This window comes from Acipenser ruthenus, chromosome 2 (assembly GCF_902713425.1).
Source record: "Acipenser ruthenus chromosome 2, fAciRut3.2 maternal haplotype, whole genome shotgun sequence".
In the NCBI taxonomy this organism is placed as follows: Eukaryota; Metazoa; Chordata; class Actinopteri; order Acipenseriformes; family Acipenseridae; genus Acipenser; species Acipenser ruthenus.
Genome location: NC_081190.1, coordinates 73,545,119 through 73,567,674, shown reverse-complemented (window position 1 = coordinate 73,567,674; position 22,556 = coordinate 73,545,119). Strand labels below are relative to the sequence as shown.

General features: G+C 39.8%; 1 protein-coding gene across 2 annotated transcripts; it reads right to left on the bottom strand.

The window, feature by feature from the left end:
• Positions 1-1,584: 1,584 nt before the first annotated feature.
• LOC117409271 (uncharacterized protein C4orf54-like) lies at positions 1,585-22,208 on the bottom strand. 2 transcript variants are annotated; one of them, XM_034015052.3, is made up of 2 exons: positions 17,151-22,208; positions 1,585-5,517 (listed from the first exon to the last, which is right to left on the bottom strand). In XM_034015052.3, exon 1 carries the CDS (start codon positions 21,921-21,923, stop codon positions 17,169-17,171), a length of 4,755 nt encoding a protein of 1,584 aa, XP_033870943.2. In that variant the 5' UTR covers positions 21,924-22,208; the 3' UTR covers positions 1,585-5,517; positions 17,151-17,168. The 2 variants fall into 2 exon arrangements, with proteins under 2 accessions (XP_033870943.2, XP_033870942.2); XM_034015051.3 differs by having other exon boundaries at positions 17,173-22,208.
• Positions 22,209-22,556: the final 348 nt, after the last annotated feature.

The following is a 22,556-nucleotide window of genomic DNA, read 5'->3' as shown; positions in this document are numbered from 1 at the left end:
TATATATATATTAATATATATATATATATATATATATATATATATATATATATATATATATATATATTAATATTCAGCCAGGCATCACTTTCTGTACTTTGCTCTTATTGCTGGAACAATTGATTTTGGTTCATTTTTGTGGAAAACAACACAGTAGTAGGATTTTAAGTTTGTGTGTTTTAATTCTGATTGTCATTCAGTACACTTTCCTTTACTCTCTAACATTTTTTTTGAGACACAGCGTTTGTGTAGCGCTAAATATGACCAGTTTAGTAGTGTGGGAATGGGTATTAACAAAGGTGATGGGTATATCATTTACCACAAGTGGTCCCGGAACTACAGGTTGTGACCCTCCAGCTAGGAAAAGAAGCCTTATTTGTTTGGTATTTAGTTAGGACACAAGGATTAACAAAGAGTGGATGCCATTGGATTTTTAAATGTCCACAATGCAGACATAATCTATTTTAAAAGTCTTTCATAAACATACTCCCCACTAAAATTATGCTTGGGAATTGATTGAATTGGTTCTGGTCCAGTTTGGAGAGTCACAAGATGTACTTCTCTTTTATTCAGGCTTCAATGAAGATCTCCTATCCCAGAACTTTGAGATCTGACAAGAACATACATCAGTAGTTTGACAGCATAAACCAGTGGAGGTTGCAATAAAATCTTGAGAAATCATTTCTTAGTGGATTACTCAACAAGACAGCTTATAAACGTTTGCTTATGTTAAAAAGTTATTTGAAAACAGAATAAATAAATATTTTTTCTAAAATAATTCAAAAAATTGTTTAATTATTCAAAATGGGCTTTAAAAACAGTTAATAAAACATACCTTAAGCAGTTTTGTGAATAGGGCCCAATATGATTAGATTTTTTATATTAAAAAAAAGTCTACACTTTAGTAGTTTTTGTACTGTAATACAGATAGTTATAAACTGTAACTGCTGTAGTTTAGGGGGAATTTATAGAAATGTGTATTTGTTTGAGCACAGAGTAAACTACTAAGATTAAATATGATTTTAGCTGTCTCAACATCCAGTGGTATCATATGTATTGCTCTTGTCGAGGAAACAAATTAACTCAGGCCCTGTTTATATGTCATGCATGACATTAGAGAGTACACTTGTCTGGAGGCATCTAAGCACAACAACTGGACTTTAATAGAGATTCCTCAGGAGCTTGGACTAAGCAGCTGGGACTTAGAAGCTGCATACACAAGGATAGTGCTTCCATGGTTACTGAGAAACAAGCCCATTAAACTTCCAAACTGAACTTTACTGCAAGAAGGGCACCGTATCAAAGCGCAGGCCACACAATCCAGAAAGAATCAAAAGGCTGCCTAATGAGAAGAGCTTCCTTTCACTTCATGATCTCAGGTTGCCCAGCTGCTCAGCTTTTTTATATATTAATAGTCTACTCTACACCATAAATTTTTCCTGAGTGATTTATTTTAGAAGATCCATGTACTAACCATTTCACATTCACCTAAGAGGTGAACTTTTACTTGTAACTTTTTTTTCTAATTTTCTAATCACAATGTTGATGGACCATATCAAGCATCCTAATAAATGTGGGCACTGATATTGGAAAAGTAAGTCATTTTTTATTGGACAACCTTCAAAACATACAAATGCTTGCAAAATCCATTAATCTCTGCTACCAAAGGATGTATACAGGTACATACATGTCATTTTTACAACATCTTTGTCTCCCGAAAGTCTTTTCATGTGCAACACTTCGCTAGTGCAATTTTCCAACCACAGCTCCTCTTAATATCTCCATTCTTTTCATATTTTTTTCATTCTGCAGTCCATCCACTGTTGTAGCAGTGTTATAACATTGACATTCTTTATTTATTTACCACTGCGCATTCTGGCTTCATCGCAGACCGCAACTCATTACACTTTCCTTTCACAGATGGACTGTGCAGTACACTCCTCCCTTCCCCAACTCACATCCTTCACATAACTCTTACCATCTCCACATTGCTTTTTCTCTCTCTCCAGAACAACTACATACCCAGATAGCAAATTGTAAACACCCGGCAGCGTAAATCAAGTTTCAACATCTGAAGGCAAGCATTAACATATTAAGTACTAATACAAAACAATACCAGTAGCAAGTTGAAACTGAAGAACTGGTTGGCTTTAAAGTCAGAAATACTAGAAAAGGAATGAAATACTAGCAAAGTTGATGACACAAAGTTCTAAAAACTCACTCCTTCAACAAATGAGAAAGTTTACCAATGTAACATTGCTTGATTAGCAGCATGCAAACCTCGACACAATTCATTTTTGAGTTCAATTTCAAAATGAAGTGTTTCTCTTTTACTTTTGCGTTAAGCTTTTGTAACCCTTGTGACCACAATAAAAACCTGCTATATTTATACATAAACAGGGGAAGTAAAGGGTGTGCAACAGATCTGACATACATAACGTGTGAAACTGACGAAAAACTACTGAACAAATCTCACTTTTAATAACAATAGTGCTTGAGAACAAATATTCCATAGATAGCAATTAACTTGTACCTGCATTCTAGCAGGTAATGAAACTTGTTATGTAGATGTTTTTTTTCAAGTGAAACAGCCAAAGGAAACCCTGAGAAGTTCCTGTGCAAATCCACAAATTGTGCTATGGGGTTTTGCTCATAAAGCACCTCCTTTCAAATATATAATGGTGTAAAAAGTTATAGTTTTAATCACAGACAACACAGATAATCACTTTTAATTGTATACAGTTTTAAGTATATGTACTGTCCAGCAGTTCCAGATACCAGCTTGTATTCAATAAAAAAACAGCAAACTAAGCTTACTAAAAAATTGTAGTTATATGGATCAGTCCGAAGTTCTTATAAAAATAGCATTGCTCATTTTCAGAGCAAGCACACAATGCAGAGATTAAAAAGGCAAAATTATATGAAGTAATAAAAAGCATTATTGTACTATTGATTTTACATATGCTTCATTCTAAATAAAATATCCCTCATTCCAATAAGTCATTTAAAAGTGATTTGCCTGTGCATATGTATACAATCTTCATTCTGAATTATTTCAGAACAGTTCAGTACGTCCGATAACCCTCATCAAGTTCACTAGAGGCTGTTAATTCATATTGCTGACAAATAAAGCCTTATACTGTTAGCAGCCTACAAAACCCAAAATATGCAACTCAAAAAATGAATCTTCAAAATATTCACAATATTTTAAATTAATATGATTATACTGAATTGTCACAATTAAAAACTAAAGATATATCCCAAAATTAAAATGCATGGCTAGCAGTATTCAGGAAAACCATTTAAAACAACAACAAAAAAAGTCTAAATAAGTTTCAAATGCTTGGATTAGAGATTGTTCAGTAGTTTAACTGTACAGACGTTAAAGTAAATTACTGGGGCCACAGCTATGATGCTTTAACCAGTGGGAGAGAAGATAAACATCAGAAACTATTTGTTTAGTTTACAAAGAATTTAAATAGAAGATCATTTTATACTGATTTATTCAAGTGTCCCTTTCCCCCTTGTCAGCCTCTTTTGACACTGCTTTCCGTGCTAAAATGAATTGGTTTTTCTGGTAGATGCACTGAGATATGCAACGCCTTGTGTTCAGCTATGACCTGACCCCAATGATGGAAATTAGGGAAGTGGTTTGTTAAATTGTTATAGTAAATTAACCAGTGCTGGTAGGGTTTAGCCAAGGCAGTTTTTATCACCTGTTTTAGCAATTTAGCCAAGGCACTTGTTTAACAGCCCAGTTCTCTTCTCTGAGACAGCGTCATTGCATCTAATGACCACAGATTACACAGGACGTTATCTAAAACGTTAGCCCAGAAGGCAGAATGTCCCTTGGAGGGCTTCCATCTTTCAAGTACTGCCCCAGCCTGTCTCTGTTTAGTTTCTGAGATCCAATGAGATCAGAACACAGGGAGATGAGGCTGTAACACTGGGAATATGCATGAACCACATATGCACCATTACACATGATGTTCAATGCATACCAAATGTGTTTTTATTCCATACCTGGAGCTAATTCATATGAATTCTAATCATATGAACTGCTTATTGCTTTGCGTCACCAGTACAACAATATGTACTGCACAAACACCATAGGAAGTAAATAACTAAAGGGATTTAGAACGTTCTGTCTGTTCTGTGGAAATGAAAGGACCCAAGGGGCTATTTCAAGGATGAGCCAGGGTGTTAACGCACACTGTCCTAGTTAAATTCCAATACTAGTTAACAAATTCTGGCTGGGCTAAATCCTTCCTGCCCACGACAAACTTCAATAAAACGTTGTCAATCCCTCAACTCCCAAACATAGAATAGGACACCTCTGGAAACAAGCTATTGTATCTCAGTGGATATATTCCCATATATACTGTAGACATTACTTCAAACAGTGCATGACACAGGCAGATATTGACATTGGGAACCACTTCTGGTACATGGAAATACGTATATTTCCTTTTATGAAGACCCTTTATAAAATAGTACAGATAACTGTAGTTCATATTAACAGGGACATTTAAAGTGGATTTATTGTAACTATTTGTGAGCATGGAAATATGCAGTAGGCTATGGGGATCATTGAAAGCTTACACAATTGAAATAGAGAGTTTGTCGAGATCACAATATAATTAAATTGAGATCTTGCCATTTTACTGTATTTTCTGTGGAATTTAACACTTAAATTTGGTTATTCATTTTTTTTTAACTTTATAAATTGCAGCAATTGTTTCTAAAGAATATATAATTTCTCTAACTACTTTAAAAGTGGGGAAAGGGTTTAAACTCAATAAATCATTATATTTTGTTTTTAATAAATTTTCTTTCATTCAAAATTAAACAGGAACTGAAGCTATACTCCTATACAGAATTGTTTCTGTGACTCTTGAATAATAATAATATATATATATATATATATATATATATATATATAGGCTTTTTTTTTCCTTTGACAGATTCTTAATAAAATTAATGTTAATTTATGCTTTCTAATAAAGACTGATGTTTTATCATTACTATAGGACTGAAAAAATACCTTGTTTAAAAAATTAAAATGTTAAATTATGTTTAAGTTACGAATGATCTTTTATGATAAAAAAATAATAATAATAATAATAAAAGAAAAGGGCTGGTTTAGTGAGTCTGGATGGTACAAAAAGTTAGCAAGTCAGTTGAAAGCAGAGATTCTTTCAAACAATATGTTGCTATATTTCTGATTATTCATACACAAAACTTTCAAGGTTCACCTAAATACTTAAAAACAGCACAAGGTGATATACTTGGCAGATAATCAGTAGGTCAGAATGCACAGTTTCAAATTTTTCTGCATGCTGCAAAGATTAGTAAAAAAGAAAATAAATGGAGGGGTATTAAGATAAATCAATCAATCTGATAAAACACACAATATTCTGTTGGCAGCAGTGATGTAAAAGGCCTTGTTTTAAATCTCTCTGACAGTACCAAGCCGTCTTCATAATCGAAAGGGGAGTGGTTCTTCATAGCTTGCTCCTATACAAAATAAAAACAATAGTCAAACCAACGTGAATACTCTTTGTGGAATTAAGTATACTGTAATTCAGTGAACACTATGTTGTCACTAATGCAGGTTTCATTCTCAAAGGAAACCCTTTTTGTTTGTTTCAGTTTTGGTGCTTGAAAATGTAGTGTTCAGGAAAGGGGTGAGACATTCACACTGGGTACTGTCAGCCATGGAGCAGTTGATGTAAGAGACCTGTGAGTGCATCTCAGTCCCGCCCTGACCCATCCCTGCCATTGCATTCTGGGCCTCTATCAAACACAAACTACCATTGTTTCAAATTGTAGACTAATGGCCATTGAGACCACCAAACTAATTTCACTCGTTAACTATGCAGATTTTAAAGACTGTATTTGAAAAGTTACAGCAATTCAAGTGTATAAAAACAAAGTCACTGTTCTAGATGTCACTGACTTTTTATTACAGTTTTCATTTTAATATTTTCTTTAGTTGTGCTGGAGCTGGTGCAGAGAAAGGGAGATGGGGTCTCATACTTGCCTTGATCACCCTGAATGCAGACACTCGTAGTTGGTGTCACTCAAAACCAAATCAATAAGACCAGAATGATTTACTGTAACTCTGCAGGTCTTGGAAAATATTCATAAAACAGAGCCTCATTGTGTTCAGCTTTGACACAGAGCAAGATTTTTAATTAGGGGCTTAACTACAGTTTGCCGGTCCCTGTTCACCAGTAAATATGATGCACGCCTGATTTGCATATGGTGCATCAATGAAACATGCCATTGACTATGAGGAAGGCCTCTTAACACATGAATAGGTGATTAAATAGTCATATATACTCACCATTAAAGTAGAAAACCATTGAAACTACAGTTGTGATCACTAATAATAAGTTGCAGGGGGCTGACCAACAGGAACAGGGTAAATCCAGCTTCAGCATAACCAATTTGTCTTTGCCAATTTCATGTACATCATACATGAAAAATAAACTGGTGGGGACCTGCAAACTGTAGGTGTCCCTATTTTTTTTAATATCCATGCATGGAGTGGTTGTGAGGGTTTTTATTCTGACAGAAAAAAACAACAGAAACAAGATGATATTTAACATACTCAATCGTGAAGACCAAGTTTTTGTGTATGTGTATTGAAGCTTTCAAAGAAATCCTGGTTGAGCACAATCCATGAAAAAGGTACATATCCAGGATTAAAAAAATATTTTAGTATGTTGTATATTAACCACAGACAGAGAACCCCTTATTCTGTTCTTAAATACCAAACCATTCAACTTAAAACAAAAAGAGAGGCATCACCTGTTTAAAAAAATGAAAGCAGGTGTCGGTATCTAAAATAAAGTTTGTTACATATGTAACAGGGTCAATAATGCCCCTGTTATCTTTCACATATTTATTTGTCACTTTTTATTTATTTGTAGGTTTTACTTATTTGTAGGTCTTGTTTTTATAATTTTACATTTTGATTTGATTAGTGCACATTTTATATATTATTGTTTAACACCTTGTAAATTGATTTATCACTTTTTAGTAGCTTCTCCATCCAGTTCACTTGTATGCCTTATTGGGTATTGGCTAATTGAAAAATTGATAGTTTTACACACCTGAATATAAATAGCACACATCTCTTGCAAACGGGATGGCCATCCTGAGGGTTTGTGTCTGTGTGTCTGTCTTTTTTTTGGTGTGTTTCCAGAGACTACTGGGTCTGATGGCCACAGCCACATCGGCTATGGAGCTCGGCCTACTCTGTATGCGCCCGCTCCAAGCGTGGCTCAACACCTTCCAGCTACACCCAAAACGCAACAGATACTGTCGGCTGACAGTATCTCGTGGGTGTTTGGTAGCCCTGCGTTGGTGGAGACAGACCTCCCACCTCTGCAAAGGTGTGCGTCTAGAAGTAGCGCTGAATCGTCAGGTGGTGATGACAGACGCCTCCAACATGGGCTGGGGTGCAGTCTGGGAGGGCAGAGGAGTGTGCGGGTCCTGGTCGGGCCCCTGGACATCCCTGCACATAAACATGCTGGAACTGCGGGGGGTTCACCTCGCTCTCCAGCACTTTCTTCAGGTGCTCCAAGGGAGACATGTGTTAGTCCCTCAGGTGGTGGAGCGCATTTGGGAACGGTTCGGGCAGGCGCAGGTCGATCTTTTCGCCTCGGCAGAAATGATACATTGCCCCTTATGGTACTCCCTCCTCCGCTCAGGTGGTCTACTCGGCGTAGACGCCCTAGCCCACGGGTGGCCCAGAGCGCTGCTTTACGCATTCCTGCCATTACCGCTGCTCCCGGCCTTCCTAGAGAAGGTCCGGTCCGGTTCGAGAAGGCAATGGTTCTCCTGTTTGCCCCTTGGTGGCCCAGGAGAATCTGGTTTTCAACCCTGTGCCAGCTCCTCCAAGGTCAGCCCTGGGAGATCCTCCTTTGCCTGGATCTCCTCAATCAGGCGAAAGGCACTCTCTGGCACCCGGAACCAGGCAGGTTCCAGTTATGGGTCTAGCCCCTGAACGGGACCGCTGGACAGCCCTAGGGCTCTCTGACGCAGTTGTGGGCACTTTGCAGACTGCCAGGGCAGCCTCCATTTGGTCGTTATATGTCTATAAGTGGAGGTACTTCCAAAACTGGTGTCTGACCCTCAGTCACCCTCAGACATCTTGCCCTATGGCTATCATCTTGCATTTTCTGCAAGAGTTGGTAGATGTGGGTAAAGCTCCTTCAACATTGAAGGTGTACCTGGCAGCCATATCTGCATGCCATGCCCCGGTGGATTCTGTTTCACCAGGTGCACATTTTTTGGCGATGCGGTTTCTAAAGAGTGCCAGGCGTTTGCACCCTCCTAGGAGGGACGCTTTCCCAGAGTGGAGACTTAACATCGCGCTGGAGGCTCTCACAAAAGCTCTGTTTGAGCCCATTTACTCCATAGAGTTGAAGTATCTGTCAATGAAGACAGCCTTCCTCTTAGCCATAACCTCCGCAAAGCAGGTTAGTGAGCTGCAGGCACTGTCTGTGCACAGCTCCTGCATGCGTATTTGGGATAATGGGAACAGGATGTCTCTGCGGACAAACCCTGCGTTCCTCCCCAAGGTGATATCGGCTTTCCACATGAACCAATCTGTGGAGTTGGTCGTTCCATCCACCTCCCTTTGCTACGGAGGCAGATAGGTGTTTAAATTCCCTCTGCCCAGTGCGGGCATTGAGATGGTTACGTTGAAAAGACATTCTGACCAGCTCTTTGTCTGTCACAGTATACAGACCCTGGGACAGGCCCTCTCCAAGCAGCGAGTGTCGCACTGGATTGCGGACACAGTATCGACTGCGTATGATAATGCCAGCTTACCCCCACCTGGGAGGGTAGCTGCACACTCTACTAGAGGGGTGGCCACATCTTGGGCCCTCTTTAGAGGAGCCTCACAGTCCAAGATTTGTACTGTGTCTAGCTGGACTACGCCTCATACCTTTACCAGGTTCTACCGCATTAACGTGGTAGATCCCTCAGTGTCTTCATTGGGCACAAGGGTCCTTGAAGTTGCACACGCCCACTGCTGACCTTATCGGTTATGCATGGTTGAGATATCCCTCATTAGCTGTCCGCTTACACTCCCTCGCGACAGCTTTGGTATCCTTTCCCAAAAGTATCGTTTGGTGGTCATCTTCGACTTGAAAGGGAACGTTAGGTTACGGATGTAACCCCGGTTCCCTGAAAGAGAAGACGACCACCAACCAGCGAGGTCGCTTCGTGGTTGCTTACGCGGCTTCAAGGCAAAAAGAGATTGAGCATTCTGCGCAGTGACTATTTGATCCCTCGGGAGGCGGAACCCAGGACGTCACTCTGGATGACATCCAGAAATACCTATCAAAGACAGGCAATATCCCAAAAGTATTGTTTGGCGGTCGTCTTCTCTTTCAGGGAACCAGGGTTACATCCGTAACCTAACGTTTTAACTTGTCGGTAGCTGATTGGAGCCAATGGTATGTAAAATAACGAGAATGTGTTGTTATACAGATATTTTCCCTCGCTCTGATGTTCCCTCCCCTGCACAGACAACGTGTCAAATGTTTTGTGTTTTAGAAGTTTGTTTTATTCTGCAATTTACGTCTGGTTAAACAAAATGTACCCTTCCTTAACACACTAAGCACTTTTTCTAAAGGTGCAATATTGCAGTTTGCACTGTGGTGTTTAAAACTCATTGTTTTGATAAATCTTCATTATGATGTAAAGCCTGTAATTGACCACTTGCATATTTTAACAATGTGTTGTTGCGCCTTTTTGACGTGCTGTCCAATAAAAACGTTCTCATTGCTTATATATATATACTGTGTGTGTGTGTATATATATATATATATATATATATATATATATATATATATATATATATATATATATATGTATTCTCTTTTGACTTTGTGCTTTTTTCTTAGTGACATTTTCCCGCATTTTAATTCTGTATCTGAATAAAAAGAACCTTATCATTTATCTAATACTGTTCTGTGCTTTATAGCACTGAACTGGCATAGCTGGACTACATATTAAAAATGTCTTTTGTAGCCCCTCTGAGCGAGCGGGTGTTACATATATTCATAATAAATTGCCTACCATATGGTAACAAACATTAATCCCAAGTTTCTTGAAATATACGGGAGTGGCTTAATCAATCACTAGAGCCAGAACTCATATATAAGTATGCCATAATAGATCCATTATTTTAGGGCCTTGCTGATTTACAGTTACTGCCTCTCCCTCTCTTTGTTTTTTTTTATTCTTTTAAAGACACCCTATTAAAAGATGACCTTGTGGCAGCACTCCACAAAAAACTTTTGTCTGATTACTTACAGCAGCTGTGGTGTTTCTGCATCAGCACAACAAATACTTAGCGTTGCCTGACCTTTTAATATTGCCACTATCTGAAAGATGTAACACCCATTTTCCAATGTATACAATTTATATTTGGTATTGAGATAAATCCAATGCAATTATCAGGGTGAGAGTACAGTATAACTGCATGTATTTCCAACTTGTTAATTAGTCAGAACCCATGTGTTTGTGTCGGTTAGTCTGCAGAGAATAATATTGATTTTGTATTTTCCTTTTTTGGGCTAATTATAAACCATCTAATGATTTTGAATTCAGAGAAAGTTTTCTGTGGCTGTTTACTTTATTGCGTGGTCTGGTTTCACAGACCCCGTTAGTACTAATCCTACACCACCTTACCTAAATTAACTTCAGAAGTGTTGAAGAGGGCCAAGGATTTTTCAAGATTAGCAAAGGAAAAAATTCATGCAACAGCTTTTCGACCTTCTGCATAATACATTGATGTGAAAACAGACCTTCACTGTAATATCAGACCCGAACCAAGCTTGGTGCTTATTTTGGGTATGTGTCTATATTCAGGTCTGGCTATGAGCTTGGAACCATATATAAACAATATACTTGCATAATGTAATTAAACAAAGCTAATTTGTGTGAATACAAAAGATGATTGAGAAAATGTTATATTTTTAATTTTAAAAATATAAATATAAAAACAATCATAATAAGGTTTTTTTTTTTTAATCTGACTTCTCATTAAGATAACCATTATCATTTTTTGTTTATAAGTTCATATTCTACACAATTATTTTCACTTTAAATCGACTAAGTCACTTTTTTCCTGCCACAGCAAGGTAGATTAAATCATACCTGGTGCCATCTATGTGCAACAAAGAGCGTTTAAAGTTTCATGAGCGTTTAAAGTTTCAATTATAAATATTTGACTAATGAATTGAAAAAAAACAATTAGTATCTATTGGGTATGTTCAATGTGCCATTAGGGATTAAAGCATATCAGTATATTATTAAGACCAGGTTAAGTATGTTTAAGCACAGTTACTTTCTCTCAGGCAGGAATGAGTGTTACATATGATATCACCGTGTTTTATATTCATGAAGAACTTCAGTTATTTGAGTCGTAATGCCTAAACAACTAAATGGAGCCACATGTACAACCATTCTAAGGCAGACAGAAAGTAACTTTGCTTAAACATTCTTTGTTTATTAGAGAAGCATCAACGCCTGGTATAGATCAGGTCATTATACAGAAGGCTTTTTGCTAGCTTTTAGATGCTAAAATGAAGAAGCTTTTGGTACTAAAGTTACTGCTGCAAAATTCCTTTTGTGCTTGAGCAGCAACTTAAGAAAGAGTGTTGGAGTGTCAATAGCTCCTTGTCCATTTTTATAAGATGGTCGGGGATCGTTTCGGGCTTAGCACTGGACACTCAATGAAATTTCCTTTGCTCCTGCACACTCACGATGATGTTTGGAGGCATGATGTTTTTGGACAATTTGTTTTCTAAAATTTTCGGTTCCGATCAAGAAAGGACCTCCAGTCTCTGCCAATGTAGGATATCTTTGACACATGTTGCAGAACATTGTGTTACCGTTCTCATGAAAACTCCTCTTTCTACTTAATCTAGAATTTGCGTTGCTGTTTCTCCTCATTCGAAATCGCTGCATCCCCTTTACCGGCAGCCTGTGGCACAGCAGAGACGGATGATGTCGAGGGGATACATTCCTCTTGTTCCACTTTCCCTTGTCTTTTTGGAAGGGGTGAATCCAAATGAAAAAGCCTCTTCTGACCCTTTTTGATGTTTTTTTTTATTACATACACAGTTATACTGGAGCGAAATGGACAGTTTATACAGATAACGGTGAGAATATTGTGTTTCCGTCTACGTCATGCACGTCTAATTGAATCAAATTATCAGTTCGTCCTCGTGGGGAGCGAGAGAGGAGTTGAAGTCAGTTCCCTTTCAATTCGAAAATGACCGCCAATTATACTTTTAGGATATGCCTGCTTGTCAGACTTTTTTACTGCTTCAGTAAAAAAAAGGAAGCACACTCCAGTTTTACTGTCGAGTGTCTGTATTCCACTGCTTTGCAGTTTTACAAAAAAAAAAAAAAACCCGGTCATCCTCCATTAGGCCCTATCTGGCCCTATTGTCGAGTAGTTAGCACATTGATCCACTCACACATAAAGCGGTGGGTAGGTAACTCCCTTCTCCAGGTCTGCAGGCTGTGCCACCCCGCAGCAAGCTACGCGCTGCACCGGTTGTGTACAGCACACGGTCCAGATGCCATCTTGGGTGCTCCACTCCACTGCAAGCTTCGCGCTGCACTAGTTGTGTGACTGCACTGTAACTGTCTGCAGGCTACACCCCACACCGCTGCAAGCTACGCGCTACCCCTGGTTGTGTGACTGCAAGCAGCCCAGACAAAGACACTCAGCCCAGAACCTTGGTGCTCTGCCCTTGATACTTGGTGCTCGGTGCTTCGGCGCCCCAGTGTCTAGGCCTCGACGCCCACGGTACTCTCGGGTTCTCTGTGCCTCAGAGCTTCGGTGCCTCGGTGCTTTGGCACCCTCGGTGTTCAAGTGCTTCCCGTCATCGGTGGCTTTGTGCCTCGGTGCTCCACAGCCTCGGTGCTTCGGCATCCTTGGTATCTTGAGGACTATACGCCTCGGCGCTTCAATGTCTTAAGGTTTTTTGAGCCTGTGCAGCTGTGCCCTCGGTGCCACGCTGCTCTAGAGCCTCGGTACCTCAGTGCCTCAAGGACCATATGCCTCAGCGCTTTGACGCTTCGAGGCTTTTAAGCCTTGTGCCCCTGTACCCTCGAGACCCTCAGGTCCCTGGCGCTTCATAGCCTCGGTACCTCGGTGCTTCAACACCCTTGGACCCCTTGCCTCAGCGCTTTGATGCCTGCTGCGTTTCACCCAGCACACTCGATCCCCTTGGGGTTTTTCAGTACCTCTGTGATCTATAGCCTTGACGCCTCGGTGATTCGGCTAAGAAAGAGAGCGAGAAACGCGGACCAGGCGAGGGATATCGCAGAGTTAAAGGGTAAAATGGCCCAGATACTCGAGCACTTACGCAGGCAGCAACTCCCCCCTGCGCCTGCCCCAGCTCCACCAGTGCCTGCCCCAGAACATACCCTGGCTTTGCCAGTGGTTGTTGCAGAGGTTCAGCAGCAGGACGTGGTGATGAGCGAAGAGGAATAGGATGCAATCTCCCTAGTGGCTTCCTGGGATGAGGAGTCTTTCCTAGAGGCAGAGACATAGGACCCAGATTTTACCCAGGTAACGGTCCTCAGCTCTGAGCTTGCCTCAGAGCCTGAGGTTCCAGCGCCCTCAAGCTCAGTTTGGGCGCTGATGGAACGGGCCTCGAACTTCCTCCAGGTACCCTGGAAGGCAGTTTCCAAGCAGCATAGGTCTGTTTTTTGACCAGCGCAGACTTCAACCTCCCAGCCTTTTCCGGCGTTCCCGGACTTCCTGGAGAGGTCAGATCCTCTTGGCAAGACCCGGCCTCAACGCCCAGCATGTCCAAGAGTGCAGCCGCACTTGCCTCCATGGAAGAAGCAGAGGCAGTAGGGCTTAGTGTGAGCCCTCTCAGTGGGAGGCCTGTTCAAGGATCCTGTATGTCCTAACGGCCAATGCAGGATCACGGAAGCCCACCTTAAGAAGGCTTATGCGGCTGAAGTGCAAGTAACGCGTAGGTCCTCCCCGAATGGAGTCTAGACATGGTACTGGAGACTCTCACTAAGGCCCCATTTGAGCCCATACATGCCATAGAGTTGAAGTATCTCTCTGTGAAGACAGCCTTTCTATTATTATTATTATTATTATTATTATTATTTGTTTATTTAGCAGACGCCTTTATATAGTGTTGTGCTGAAAAGTTAGAAAACTGAATCTGTGAAAAAAACAGGTAACATAATTGATAAAATAATATATGAAAAAGTTATTCAGTGCTATGCATGGATGTTAATCAATGCACTTTACCAAATATTTTGCTCTTTTTTTCTGTTTAAAATTTAGAAATATTAAAAGAGACTTAAATTAAATGACAAATATTTGGACTAGAAGTCTTTTTCAATATCTTCAAACACTTCTAGTCGAAACGTGAGTCATTGAATTTAAGTTTATTTTTTGCATTTCTAAACTCAGCACTATTAAGTGTTTACTAGTTATGGATGACATACAGTATCTGTTTTAACTTGGACTTGAAAAAAAAAATTAGAATATATAATTATCCCCTTTTTTATCATACTATAGTGGCATTCTGAATTATTAGTCTTTGTTATTTGAATATATCTTTAACATTTTTTTACTAGTATTAATGTAAATTAAATTGTAGACAGCATGGTATAAGGATGCATTTTTTGTAAAATGTATAGCGCGGTAAGCTTCAGCAGTCTGAGAGGTTCGATTGCAGTGTACCGCCCAGTGACTTGGGCTGGGACCAAATCAAAACTTTGACAACCCGCTAATCTCACTTGACAAAACTGTATTTAATAGCGTTTTCTTTTTATGAGTAGAAGAAATAAGATACTTACAAAAAAAATAAAGAAAACGCTATTAAATACAGTTTTGTTAAGAGCGATTAGCGGGCTGTCAAAGTTTTGATTTGGTCCGGGCCTTAGTTCGCATAAAGTGGACTAAAATGCGGTCTAGCAAATCCTGCAGATCTGTACTAAATTAGTCCTGATTGCAGTGTACCAAACAGCTAATCCTGAAAATTGGTTTAGCTGACCTGAACAAGTGGAACAAGTTAGAGCGATAATGAAGACCAAACCATAATAAGCCATTACAAACTACATTGAAGATATTGAACCGGCAAAAATAAAAAAAAAAGTCAGAAATATGAAAAGGTATGGAAAAAAGCAAATAATGATATTGATGATAAAAGCCCTTTTATTACATTAGGCGTCATTCGGGCAAACACATATATGTAAAAGTACACCTATAATAATACTACGTGTCTTTTTATGCACATTTCGCACACGGATCATACTTGCATTTTATCTTGCCGGTAGCCTATTGCTGCTTCACACTGAACGTTAAATTCTGAATGTGTTGTTTATAATACACGTTACACTGACATTTCAGGTTAAATTGAAAACATCGAACGTGAATGCTTTATTATTATTATTATTTAAATACACGGTATCTTATTGTGCAGCACTTTAAAGTTTGTACAATATTTTAATGAATAAAACGAAACCAATTTCTTCAGAACACTTTTCCTCAACAATAATAAATTAGAAAAAAGGAAAAGGGTGCCACATTGCCATAGTAGTTTATTTAAACTACCGTATACATTTGCTGTCTACCTAAGCAAATGAATAATTGATTAATAGTGTGTATCAACAATTTATTAAAGAACATTATATAATTAAATAGTGCAATGGTCAATTTTATAAAGGATAGTTCTGTGACTCGACGAACGAACCTTACTGAACCAAATGTTTCAAAGGGTTTACTTTTCACTTCACTAATTTTCAGACGTCATTTCAGAGAATAATGGAGCTGTCTTTGTGTTAAAATGTGCTGTACAAACGTAGGACGAGCAAGCGTCCTAAATTAGTCTTATACTTCATAGTACAAAGTTAGTCCTCCTGAACAGGATCATCTCACGTCCGATTGCGTACGCTGCTATCAGGATCTTGTTTAGTCTGATTTAGCGGATGATCCACCTGTGGTGATTATCTTCTGGTACGCTGCAATCGGGGTTAACAAGTGTACTAATTTTAGTCTAAACAAGTGGATTTAACCTGCTTAATCTGCTAGTTAAACGCATCAAGTGGACTAACTGGTACGCTGCAATCGACCCATACGGAAGTATAACTATATTATTATTATTATTATTATTATTATTATTGTATTATTTGTTTATAGCAGACGCCTTTATCCAAGGCGATTTACAGTCTGCAACTTCATAAATACATAAATAAAGTTAGTACGCATAAAAACAGGCTAAGAACATACAACTATAGTGAATTACAGTAGGCTTTCATAATAATGCAATTGTGCACGTACACATTCAATAATAATAATAATAATAATAATAATAATAATACCATGACAATTAAACATTTGCATTAAACATATAATAATAACGTGGATATTAACAGCTGAAAAGAGAGATTAATTGTTTGGTATTTATTAAATTATAAATAATTACATTATTGTAAAAGAAATGAAGGCATCCATAAATGTGTTATAAATTCTTCATATTAATTATTTCTATTTTTCAGTTGCATCTAAAAAACAGGTGTAAAAGGTGGCTTCTTAGATTTTACAGCTATGGCCAAAAGCTTTGCATCACCCTATAAAATTAATTAATGTTGTTCATAAAGTCAAATGAAACCTGCTGAATAATGTTACTTGAACATATTGAATTACATACCGCTTTGTAGTTTTCCATATACTTAAATGGAAAAATGGAAAAATGTGACATTTTAAAAGAAATACTGGCTATTATGGCTCCCTGTAGACTTTGTGTATGATAATCATACTTTACGTATGATTTTGTAGTTTCATTACATGATATTAAATAAAAGATATTAATTATGTTCATATAGCCTAGGTTTTTTATTATTATTATTATCCTAAAATTCTAGGTGATGCAGAACTTTTGGCCATAGCTGTATAGAGATTTATCTTTTTCTTTTTTTTTTAAATCACTTAAAGAAATCTCATATTAAAAAAATCTACTGTAAGAAAATGTTTGCAATATTTTTCCCTCAGTGCCCAATTGGTCAGGTGTATTACAGTGACCTGTTATTGTTTCTAACATTTAATAAAAGTGGTAAATCAAATGTGTACTTACAAGTCGATCTCCAGTGATTTACCTGTGCTCCACAACAAAACTCATGGTAGTTCCATCAAAGGAAGGTGGGGCGATTATTCTTGGACCTTGTTGTGACACAATACTAATCACAGGTTTTCCGTCAGAGAATGCTTTTGACCCCCCGCTTGTTATGTGCTGGCTGGTAGATGGCGCCTGTGCAGATTTCCCAGTGGGGACGTAGTAGGGGCTTTCCATGTAAGCTACATCTCCTTGTTTCCCCAAATGTATTACTTCTTTGCTGTTCATTTTATCCATGTCATCTGCCTCTGAATGAGATGACAACTGTGTCTGCAAAGTCCTGGTGGGCAACCCAGCGGTTGTGGGCAAAAAACCTGGGTATAGCATATATGTGGCACCATAAGCACCAGGACTTAATGCTAATGGCACTGGGGTCATTGGCTGCTGGGGCATAGGGACATCCACATACTGCCCTGTTTCAGGGTCAAACAGCCTCTTAGTAGCAGGTTGGACGGGGGTATCCACAAGATAATATTGTCCAGTTGTGGGATCCAGCAGCATCTTCCTTTGTGTCTGCTGGAACTGGTCTATAGGTGGCGGCACAGATGGTGAAAAACAAATCACCTGAGGCTGTGCACCAGACATTGCCATTGGCAGGGAGTGATGATAGATGGTGGCAGTAGGGGTATCTGGGGACCGTGTCTCCATAACAACAGAAGATCTTTTGGGGGACTGGCTGCTGTCTTCTTGTCTTCTAGAATCAGCTGGGTTGAAATAGCTCAAAGGACTGGTGGTCTGAGGTTTGGCTCCTGTGGCTGCAAAGGTGTACACAGCATTTTGCTCTCGACTGGTTGTGGTAGGTTGGGCTTCGCTGGTTTGAGGTTTAACTGGTATTGTAAGGTAATTTTCTGAATCTGTTGTAAAGGTTGAATGAGCCTGCGTTTTTTCTGCTTCACTGATATGTTTCTCCATTTTGACAGATGCAGCTTTGGCCTGTGATATTTTTAGGGACATGGGGGTTTTAGGAGATTTGGGAACAATGCTTTTTGTGCTGAAAGGTGGTTGTGAAGAAGTATATGGCTGAGGCATTTTATTGGTGACATTGATACTGCTGCCTCTGGAGGAAGTTTTCTGGTTGTTAGTAAAAGTGGAAACGTTTTTGTTGGTGAAGGCTCCACTTTGCTGAGGAAGAGATCTGGACACGTCTTTGTCCTCTCTGTTAAGGGGAATGTGAAACGTTTTCAGATACTCTTTGACTTCTTTCTTCGGCAAAAAATCGAACATTGACCCTGCAACGGCGGGCTGACTTGACTTTTCTGCATTTGGATAAGAGTTTCTCCTGACCAATCTTTCTACTGTCGATGGACTTACAGTCACATTCTCCTCTTCTGCTGTTGTTTTTATCGCGCACTGCTCCTGATTGCCCTCTGGACCCTCTTCACTGGCAATGAGTGACAGAACATGACTATCAGTAATTGGCTGTGGTTGGGTTTTGCGCTTCCACTCGTTTCTGTCGAAAACATACAACTGTTCCATGGTTTTAACAGCAGCTCTGAGTTTTTCCAAGGCTGCCTGATTGGCCATTTTTGATTCTGGTTTCTTTTCTGTGGGTTCGATAATTTTTTCCGGTTTCTGGTTAGTTGACTTGGTTTCAATTTTCACCCCAGCAGGCGCCTCGGACGATTCGCTTTTATGTTGCTTTGATGCAGTAACCAGGGCAACTCTGCCTGTTCTGTGGACCAGTATGGTTCCGTTTTTGGCACCCTCTGCAGGAGGTGTAGACACCCTGTCTGCCTCCAAAATACCCTCAGCTGGTCTGCGTTTTGATGGTGTCACGTTGCTGTTTGTATTTACTGACTGGCACTTTATTACTATAGGTGAAAGTGAACCCGGTTTTCTGAAGTGGCCCTGCTGCATAGATTTCTGCTCTGCGTTCTGATCAGAAGCAGAGCCTTTGGAGTCGTTGTTGTCCAGAGAAACGAAGTGATACGAGCTTTTAACCAGCTTGCGCACGTCCCTGACTTGATGAATCGGTGTTTGGAGTTTGCATTTGTTATCCCTTATGTCTCTGACCGTGAAATGGGGCACTTTTTCTGACGACTCACCCTTTAATGCTACAGAGAGCGCTTGGCATTTTGAGTCATCAGCTGTCTTTATCAGGTTGGCCGCATTGCAACCTATATTAGGAGTTAGCAGCTTAGCAATGTTGAACGGGTTGCGTTTGTTTTCCTTTACGCTCCGCAGGTTTATTTTGATTTCAGGTGACTTAGAAGTTACCGAGCTTCTGGCTGAATCAGCTGCACACAAGGTGTCGGGGCTCAAAACGTTGCTTCCATCTCCCATATCTGGAACTGCCCTGGTTGAATACTTGATGTTTTGCTGTGGTTTTGCTATTTTATTCTCATTGGAAACAAGCTGAATGCTCGGCACAAACAGTTGGGACATTTTAGTTGATTTCCCGCTGCTCTGTTGGTGCTGCAGTCCCGTCTTATCTGTGGAGGTAGCCGAATTCCCTGCAAGGGTTTTATCGTCGTTTTTATATTCCTTTTGAAACTCTATCTCACCGTCCCTCCATGATCTAAATGCGCTATTCTGGCTACGAAGCAACATACCCTTGGCTGCATCAGATACTCCTTTTTTAGTATCGAACCCCGCTTCAAAAGAGGACTCAAAATTAGTTTCTGATGTAATAGTTAAAACATCTTCCTTATGAGCCGAGTCCTTGAGATCACACGGTTTGCTTTCCACAGAATCTTTTATATCATTCAATGAAACAATTGTAAATTCAGAACTCCCTTCTGAGAACCTGGAGTTTTGTCTTTGAAAATCCCTTGATTCGCCACCTACCTTTTCTTTCGGGAATTCGAACTCTTTACAAGACAGACCAGGTGACAATCCCGGAAAGGGGGTTTCGGAGATCTCTCCTCTTTCCATTTTGCGCTCCTGTTCAAACTGCATTTTCTTAGAGATGACATTTTTCAGAAGGCTTGTGGCGAATTGTGCTTTCTTGTGTGTGTCTTCCATGGCTTCCCCTGCCTTGCAAGTTTGCTTGCTGGCCTCACCCCCCAGCTCGCTTGGCAAAGTGTCTGTAACTTCATCTGTAGAACGCGATCCTGCGACCTTTTCTGCAATTTTTGCACGCCTTTCGCTTCCAGGGACACCCGCTTTAACATTGCAACGAAAATTTAAAGTTTCAGTCAAAGTTATTACCCCTTGTTCAATTTCCCCTTTCACTTTTATTTCATTTGTTGAAGAAATGTTCCTTTTGCTATCTGCAATGTTTCCATTTAATGCTTTGTTTGTACTCTGAGGTGGCTGTATATTGCCTATAGCCAAATTCTTGTTTATTTCAAAAGTTGACGTAGAGCTCTTATGGGAAACCACGTTTTGCTTGCTTCTTTGGGCCAGATTGCCATATTTTAGGTCAACAAAAGTTGACCACTTGTTAATCCCAAGGCCTTGTTCTGATAAAGATGCTGAAGAGTCGCTGGAAGTGCTAAAATTAATTGTGTCAAAATAAGGGCAAGCTAAACTTCTGAATGCTCTGGCAGTTAAATTACGCACTTCCTTGTCAGCATCATCCAGCTCACTCACAGCACTGGATGCGCCACTGGAGTATTCATTTATATCTTTTTTACCTTTTAATTTACTTCCAAAGTGCAAACGTCCTGGAGCTGCAATAAAACATTTCGCACGATCACTGATTTTCTCTGTTTTAGCACCAGTGCTTTTTAAGACATAGCGGCTCATGTCTCTCTCATACTTGGCATCATAACCAATATTTTCCCTTTCTTGGACGTTGTTAGGCTCATTTATAGCCCTGGAAGTGGTTTTGATTGACAGGTGAATCTGGCCTGCAGAATTCTCACTGCCGTTTTGGTTCTTTGACAGGCTTTCATCTGAGCTAGCGGATTTGTCCGTGTCACATAGATCGCTTTCATGCTTAGTGCTGACTGCTGCTCCGCTAGCGCGCTGAACTGTATTATTAGATTGAGTCTGATTGCTTTTCACATTTACACAATCACTATCCTCTATCTGTGTCCCTTCCACAGTTTCATCACTGTCAAAAGAGGCATAATCCACAAAGGAATAGACCAAGTTGTCGTCCTCAAAATCCCAAGAGGACCCCTGCCCAAAGTCATAATCAATATCATCATCTAACTCACACAGCTGTATTTCGTGAGTTGAAATATAGTGGGTCTCATCCTCATTGTCGTTTGATGCGTAATCGTCCGATTGCTGGCGGCTAGGGCTTCCTTCTTGCTCATTCTTTCTGTTCAAAAAGATATCCGTGTATTCCACTTCATCTCTGTCCCAATCCAGTGAGGGTTTTGCCTTAGACATTTTAGGTGCAGTTTTTGTTTCAGTTCCAGAGATGATGCCCCGCTTCTGAACCGGCGTTTCAGGGCAGTCTGTAAATTCATCATCGTTGTTGGAGATTTCAGAGGATTCAGAAGAGCCAGAGAGATCGGCAGTGAGAAACTGTTCTGCTCTGACGCTCGTTGTGGGTTTAACTTCATTTGCATTCATTTCTCGGTCGTCAGGGCTTTCATTTCCAGCAGTGGATGTGCCGTTTTTACATTTAAATATTGCCAGCTGGCTGCCTTCGCCAGTACTAAAAGTAACTTTGACAGTTTTTGCGCCTTCCGATTTCATATCAAGAAGATCATCTATCTCCACGTATTTTGATTCGTCCTGCTGTTTACCTGAATTATAGATAGCCTTGTCTGGAAGTAGCTTTCTGTAAGGACCATGGTCGCCCCGGTAAGTCAAAGTTTTCTGAAGCGCTTCCATTATTGCCTTGTCTACTGTCCGAAGGTCTTTGTTTTCAGAGGTACCGCGACCGGGACGGTAAATCAGTGAGAGAGAGAGAGAGACACGAGTCCCCAGGAATCCCTACTTCACTCCCTGATGCCTGGTGGACCAACCAGAGTCTCCTGGTGGAGTTGTTGCTTTGCTGTGCAGCTCCTCTCGACAGTTGTTTGTGTGGTGCTCAAGGCTGTCAGTTTGAATGCCATTGGTAACAGTAGCAGAAACTGCATTCCGACCCACTGCCACATAGAAGTGAACGCAAGCATATGGAAATTCTTATTTTTACAGGACTGGAGTATCACGTCATCCTTCAAGCACTTTTAAAGAAGGCTGCCTCGATTACTAATCTGGATTACGTATAGGGTACAAGTCGCTGTGGGATGATAATAAAAACACATTGTCAGTGACATAGTGAATGAAATCAGTGTGCCAGCTACACGACAAAAAAATCAGTTTATAAATGTACAGTATTTCCATGTTACCTTTTACCATTAGGTTTTACACTTTCCCAATTTATTATGTGGAAAATGCTTATAAAGCAGTCTACGTCCAGTTTTACAGCACTGGCATGAAATGCTAGGAATCTATAAATAATAAATATTAAGATGACGACAT

Coding starts and splice junctions, on each gene's coding strand:
- LOC117409271 (XM_034015051.3), bottom strand. CDS start 21,923: ATGGAAGCGCTTCAGAAAACTTTGACTTACCGGGGCGACCATGGTCCT.